This window comes from Clytia hemisphaerica, unplaced genomic scaffold (assembly GCF_902728285.1).
Source record: "Clytia hemisphaerica strain Z4C2 unplaced genomic scaffold, Clytia hemisphaerica genome assembly, whole genome shotgun sequence".
Classification (NCBI taxonomy): domain Eukaryota; kingdom Metazoa; phylum Cnidaria; class Hydrozoa; order Leptothecata; family Clytiidae; genus Clytia; species Clytia hemisphaerica.
Genome location: NW_027104477.1, coordinates 326,328 through 333,735, shown reverse-complemented (window position 1 = coordinate 333,735; position 7,408 = coordinate 326,328). Strand labels below are relative to the sequence as shown.

At 35.2% G+C, this 7,408-nt stretch overlaps 1 protein-coding gene across 1 annotated transcript; it reads left to right on the top strand.

The window, feature by feature from the left end:
* The first annotated feature begins 1,075 nt into the window (after nucleotides 1-1,075).
* Nucleotides 1,076-6,868, top strand: LOC136821459 (uncharacterized). Its single transcript, XM_067077695.1, has 6 exons — nucleotides 1,076-1,311; nucleotides 1,913-2,043; nucleotides 2,946-3,104; nucleotides 3,424-3,564; nucleotides 4,083-4,268; nucleotides 4,533-6,868. The coding sequence occupies exons 1-6, from the start codon at nucleotides 1,133-1,135 to the stop codon at nucleotides 5,717-5,719; spliced, it is 1,983 nt and encodes a 660-aa protein (XP_066933796.1). The 5' UTR covers nucleotides 1,076-1,132; the 3' UTR covers nucleotides 5,720-6,868.
* The last annotated feature ends 540 nt before the right edge of the window (nucleotides 6,869-7,408 follow it).

Below are 7,408 nucleotides of genomic sequence, written 5' to 3'. Positions count from 1 at the left end.
GAAATCCTCTCACATCTCAAGCATCACACTGAAATACAACTTGAAATTTTGCACAAAGACAGTCTGATAGTGCCATGTTTCCCTAGTATAAAAATTTTTAATATTCAATGTCAATTATTTTTGGAAATTTGTATTCGAAAATGGTCTTATCATTTTGGCGAGATCGTATGTTGTCTCAAAGTATAGCTTTAAGGAGAACAATATCCGATTAAACTCTCAAATTTATCCCAACAAATTCTCCGAAAAGGATTCCGCACAATTACAAGGACACACGTGACTACTGAACCCACGAAATCATTTTCTGGACCCACGAAATCATTTTCCGGACCCACAAAATCAAATCTTCAGGACCCACGTAATTTTTTTTTAGGACCCAAGTAATTTTTTTCAGGACCGACGTAATGTTTTTTAGGACCCACGTAATTTTTTTCAGGACCCACGTAATTTTTTTCAGGACCCACGTAATTGTTTTCAGGACCCACGTAATTTTTTACAGGACCCACGTAATTTTTTTCAGGACCCACGTAATTTTTTTCAGGACCCACGTAACTTTTTTCAGGACCCACGTAACTTTTTTCAGGACCCACGAACTACCCACGAGGGCACGGGACGCACGAGGGCACGGGACGCACGAGGGCACGGGACGCACGAGGGCACGGGACGCACGAGGCACGAAGGCACGAGGGCACGGGACGCACGTAATTAATCACACTCAATATAAATGTTACTTTCAGAAAGTGCTCGAAAACTTTAAAAATCGACCGAAAATTTTTCAGATTCATGAGCTTCAATTTGAGTAATTGAAGCCAACTATTAAGCTGAATTATTTTAGCCCCCACGTTAAATGATGAGATTTTAGCTCCCCCCAAGTACATAGGTCCCCCAAGTGGTGTACTTCCAGCCCCCTCCTTTTTTGGGAAAAATCTAGGGTGTAACCCCCCCCCAACCAGCAGGGGGAGGCTGCTGACGCTATGGCAGCTTCAACTGAACTACTCTGGGAATTATTATCTTTGTGATTATTTTTACCATTATGAATTAGCCTGTAAGGATTTGAATGAAACTTTTTTTCTTTCATAGACACAAAACTACTAAAAAAATGATTCATTAGATTTTTAATAATATTATACAAAGGATGTTGGTGATGTGGAACTTTGTTGTTTATCATTTCAACCGATTGTATAGAAGATTTCCTGTCAAGAAGTTTGTTATTTTTGCTGTCTGTATATTACTTGGGTATAAGATTGTGACTAAATCATATCATAGATACACACATAATGTATGGGTAGAAGAAAGAAAGACTCTTATTGAACGGTAAGTTTAAGACACCTTTTCTTCCTTTTGGAATGTCCGGATCCACCATTCTCATTGGACTATGCCAATTTTTTACAATTTTGATATAAATTATATAAATAAAATGGTTCATACCATGGTATACCATCATGGCTTAGTCATTGTGTGATTTTGGAAAAATCCATACCGAAATTCCCAAATGTGAAATACTTATCCCGAGACTTCAAAGCTCTTAAAAAATCACAAACTGAAAATTTTAAAAATCACACGCCGACAGAAAATTTCTGTGCGGTTACAGTATGATGGTTTTTACACGCGTGTGCTTTTTTAATTGGTTTATACATTTTATTCTTGGATTAAATTACCTCTAGTGGAGGGAAACTTTAGAGAATTTTCTTTTACATTGTGAATTGACATTGCATTATGGATCTTGTTCTACCCGCCACATTGAATAATTATTTCTTATTTTCTGACTGCCCCGAAGGGTGCAAAGTACAGCATAGTACTTGAAATTTTGTTCGGTATGAAAAAATATGTTCCACGCAGAAATTTGTTTTAAATTTAATCAATGCCGCTTTCGTAAAGCATTGAAGTATTCAGTAATTTGATCAATTATTTTTAGATATGAAGCAGATAAGAGCAATTTTGTGAATCAAGATGCAGCGTGTGCCATTCCAAGGTTGAATCCTTTCAGTAAAGAAGTTATTCATATGATGCACAAGACTTGGGAGAAATGTTCTCTCGTTGAATATGGTGAGCATAAAATATCATCTACAGTGGAGGTTCCAGAACTCAACACGCACGGGGAACACAAATTTGTTTTTCCATCATAGAAATCGTATAATCATAAATGGCTTCCCCAAAATAAAATAGGGTTCTTCCGCCCTGTTCCGCCTAAAAACAAAGTGTTAAAAACAGTTAAACAAATGAAAAGTTCAAATAATAAGTTAATTTTTAGAATATAAAAGTTTGTTTCAGTTAGTGAAATTTCAAGTTATAGAGTAAGGTTTATAAGGTATTGTTAACTGAAGGGACCATAAAACTTGTTCAAGTTGGGATGAGCTGGAGTTTTTTTAAGATACTTCAATAATTGGTCATTTGAAGTGATAGAGATGACGCGTTCTTTAGAAAAAGAATGAGATTGTTTTTATTACATCTTAACGACCAACCAAATCACATAAGAGCTTGTAAAAACTCCAGCTTGTCCCTTCAAGTTAAGGATACATTCGAGATTTAGATTTTCGAGTTGTATTATATTTTGATAGAATAATGGAATCTTACGGCAATTTAAATTCACGGAGATGATACCTTCATTATTTTGTGTCTCTTTATTAATGCCTAACTATGTGTGTTTGCCACTAAATTATCAGCTCGCTTGAATATTTTTCAATATCAAATTTTTCGTGTGAGAATGAGGTCGTTTAAAATTCATGCGTTACAGTAATGATGGTGCTATGTAGTAACACAATAATCGTAAGGGGACAATATCAGTTTATTTCCATTATTTTTTGCTTGTTTTGCCTTGTCTGAATTAGTCGTCTATCTGTATATTCGCGCTGAATACCTAAACCCAATAAGACAGTTATATTTACCGGATATTATTGTGTGGATATTACACTAAATTAAATTCTTATGATAAAATTATTACCTTCTAGGTCAAATCGAGGACGGAGTATTTGTGGTAGATGGGAAAAAGAATCCCTTCATCCTTACCGTATACATCCAGTACATCAGACGTGCTCCGAAGAGAGGGGAGATCAGTAACGATTTTGCTGTCTCTTACTCTGAAAAAATTTTCTTGAAAAAAGAAAATGGTAGGTTCGAAGATTTTCTTTATAGTAGGGCCTCTCTCTTCTGTTCTGGTGCTTTCATATAGAAATTCATTTTAATTAGGGTCAGATTTCTCGTATTTTGACCAACATAATTACTATATTAACACAAAGCCCATATTGTTTGAATCTTTTCAGCATTTCCCTCTGTTTCAGGCGTCTCTTACTCTACAGTAGCTTTGATTACAATTGATAGGGATTTTCGCGCCTGTTCCGTGAAAGCTACTTTTTTTGATATACTGTATATTGATAGTTGTTTATATGCCAGTGTAAATTTTTTATTTTCTGTCATTCCTTTAAACAGGGAAATTTTCACTGACATTGACAGAGGATCACATCAGAGTAGGAATGGTCATCGATAAAACAAGAAATCAACTTCATGTCGAGTTCCAATCCCACGTGACAAAAACACCAGGACGCTTAAATCATTTGAAGAAATTGAAAGGTAAAGGGTGTTCGTTTTTACCGAGTTGTTGCTAAAATTTAACACTCCAATTTATGGCACAATTTTTTAAATCACTTTTTTTATAAGGACTTTCATGTCTGGTATTTTTAAGCAGAGATTCAGACCTCGCTAAGACACCGTTGAACAGGCTTCAACGTAGTTTTCTTCTGATCAGATTTTTCTCCAGTCCACAAGCTACAAATCAACGCTAGGTTTCCGATCCATTTTGTGCCGAAATTTGATTGAACGTATTGTCTTCAAAGACTTTCTTTTCGCTACCAGGCCTTTTTTTTAAAAGGAGCTTTGAATTAAGATTCATTCTGAGAAAACTACAAACGTTACGAATCAAAACTTTCAGGGCTGAAAGAGGGAAGACAAACTTGAATTTTGAGCCATCATATAATAAATTTAATGTGCTTAAACTTTGTGAAAAAAGGGAAAAAGAAAATGTCTCTTTGAGGATCTTTTCGCATCATTGTAAACCTTCAATTCAGAATACAAGACTTCCCCTCTCATAGAAATGGCATCTGGGCTGAAAATGAACGTAGCCATCCAGATGTTCGATTCTCAATCGAACGCCAACATTCGTCGACAAGCTGTGCGAACGATCCAATACTTAGAACAAGACGAACATTCATTTATTTTCAACGCGAATAGTATCGTTGGGGACGGAACGACCGCTCAAGTATCTGCTATGTTGACAGGTATACTTTTGATCAAAATATTGTTTTTGAACCATATGAAATTTTACCATTCATAAGAAAAAGAGTCTTGCCGAATAAATTTAATTAATAAGATTAATTCACCACGTTAATAGTTTGACAAAAAAAGGTCTATAGAAAGCATCATTTTTATACATATCAATGTTCGTTTTGATACAATTACTAAATTCTAAAACGAGATCCGCGATGGCAGTTGGCATCTTTTCAAGAAGAATGTGTTCCTAGTATTACTGTTCTTTCGCTCAGGAATCGCGGAAGAAGATCAGTACGAGACGCGGCGTGGATTTCCCAACACGCGAACTGTTGACGATTTCACGTGGATATTCGAAGATTTTTCGAACGCCGGTTACGCGACTGTTTACACGGAAGAAGATACTCGATATGGGACGTTTAATTATCGTTTAAACGGCTTTAAAGAACCTCCGACTCTTTGGTATCCAAAGCCTACGTGGTTAAGTTGGGACGCGATTTATCTCAGACATTCCTTATGCTCGGCTGAGAAGAATATGGCTTATTTGAAATATTTCGATCAGATGTTTGACGGCGTTGGTAAGTTCGCTTTCGCTTTGACCGCTTATTTGACTCATGATAGCTTAGATGCCATGCAGAGCATTGATCAATCGATTGTAGAGTTGATACAGTATTATAAGAATGAGGGAAATACTATGTTTGTACTGTTCGGAGATCACGGATCGAGAACAGGTGGTGTCCGTGATTCGCTTCAAGGGAAACTGGAAGAGAGACTACCCTTCTTGTCTATCACGATGCCAAAATGGTTTCGTAAAAAGCATCCAGATTTTTACAAAGCTATGGGTGAGAATACGAACGTTTTAACGTCTTATTTTGATGTTTACGCCACGTACCGCCATATTTTGTCGTACCCAGTTCTCCCTACTGATGTTTTCGGACAGAGTTTGTTTACAAAATTACCTCTCAATCGAACGTGTGGTGACGTTGGTGTTAAAGAACACTGGTGCGCATGCTTGGATTACAAAGACATTTCTGTCAATGACCCATCAGTGAAATTAGTGGCTGGCGAAGTTGTGAAATATATGAACAGCTTGCTGGTTGGATTGAATAATGAGCGTAAAACGTGTGCTCAAATGTCTCTCGATAAGATCATACACGCTGGTGTGAGGAAACCAAAGGAGGTTGTACAGAAGTTTAAGAATACAAAACGCAATGAGAAATGTGATTCTTGTGCTATTGATCTAGACCAAAGCATGGAGACTGATCAAGTTTCTATTCGAAGTTTCGAAATTGTCTTGACTGTTCAGCCTAGTGGTGGGAAATTTGAAGTCAATGCGAAGCTGGGGCTAGATAATGTAGTGACTGTTGACCCGCAGATAAGTAGAATTAATATGTATGGTGATCAACCAAAATGCATTGCGACAATTTATCCTCATTTAAGACCGTTTTGTTATTGTGTTTAGTATATACTTCTGTTGAAATTAAACAAATTATATTAGAGAAATTATATTAAGGTTATAATAGATTATCATATAAATCGCTAGATATATATAACACTAGAGGGTTTAATATAAAATTGGATTATATAAATTGAGATTACATTATATATTTTTACTGATAGTTTACTAGTGATCTCTAGACATTTCGCATTTAAAGGGGTATAGTGAATTCTTTGATAGGCAATGAGAAAAGCATATTCTGTTGAAACCGTCATATTTCCCCTTGGAAACATCTGAAAAAGCCGGAAACATGGGCCAAGATTCGTTGTTTTGGGTGTTTCCGAGAGGAAAAATTAGATGACGTAACTTTAAAGTTTTTTCCTGTGTTTCATATATCAAGAATGTCATTTACTCTCTGTTTGATCCGAAAAAATAACATTTCGGCGCCAATTTTCAGGCAAGACACTGTATCAATCCCTGAACTTTGACCAAATATTGAAAATGAAATAAGCTCTTTTTCTGAAAATTCTGCTACAATTACTATTTTCAAATTAGCTCTCAAAACATTATCATTTCGATAGAGATTTTTAGTACAAAGATACAACTTTATGCTTGTGTTGTTATTACTATACTAAATGATTTTAAAAAGGCAACCTGATTTTGTGTTATTAACTATTAACTAATCCTTTTCCAAGGTTTACTCTTTTTCCACTGACATGATGTTATATTGATACAGACTTGAGCCTCGTTTTCAGTTTTTTTTTGCTGTCAAGATATAATTATTCCTAGCCCTGACTGGCAATCACATTAAGTTAAATTCTACTTATTACTTCACACTATTAGATATCCAGGAGCAAAAGAACTTCATTTCATCAATATTAAATTAAATGGATAAATGGTTTTGATCTCGAATGTTACGGATCTTACTTATTTTGACTTTGCTGTACATCTTTTACGAAGCTAATAGGTAGAATAGGAGCATGAATTCGTTTGGGGGATATCAACAGCCTTATGGGTATTTTTACTATGCATTCCATAGCATTAATATATTTTAGGTAGAACATTTTTATTTTTTTATTTCCATTATTTTTAGTTCCATATTTTATACAATTGGCATTTTATTTCTTGGCATACATTTATATGACCTATTTCAATAGAAGCAAAATAATAGGAGACCTTATGACAATTATTTTCTGTTAAAAAAAATCATAGCTGAGGCGAAAATAAAAAAATGTAGTGTTTCCAGAAACCGGCCGGATGAAAAAAAAAATTTTCTGACCCGGCCGCAGACTCGTTAGTAGTTATAATACATTTTTATTTTTTTATTTCCATTATTTTTAGTTCCATATTTTATAATACATTTGCATTTCTTGGCATACATTTATATGACCTATTTCAATAGAAGCAAAATAATAGGAGACCTTATGACAGTTATTTTCTGTTAAAAAAAATCATAGCTAAGGCGAAAATAAAAAAATGTAGTGTTTCCAGAAACCGGCCGGATGAAAAAAAAAAATTTTCTGACCCGGCCGCAGACTCGTTAGTAGTTATAATACATTAGTATTCAGGGCTTACTTCATACTGTTTGTACATAAAAGTTATCTTTAAAGTTTTATTTCAATGATCTTAAGTTATCAAAAAGAGCAACAACAAAATTTTTTCCGGCCGTCCGCATGAGAGCTTTTTTCCTTCACCCGCATTCCGGAAACACTA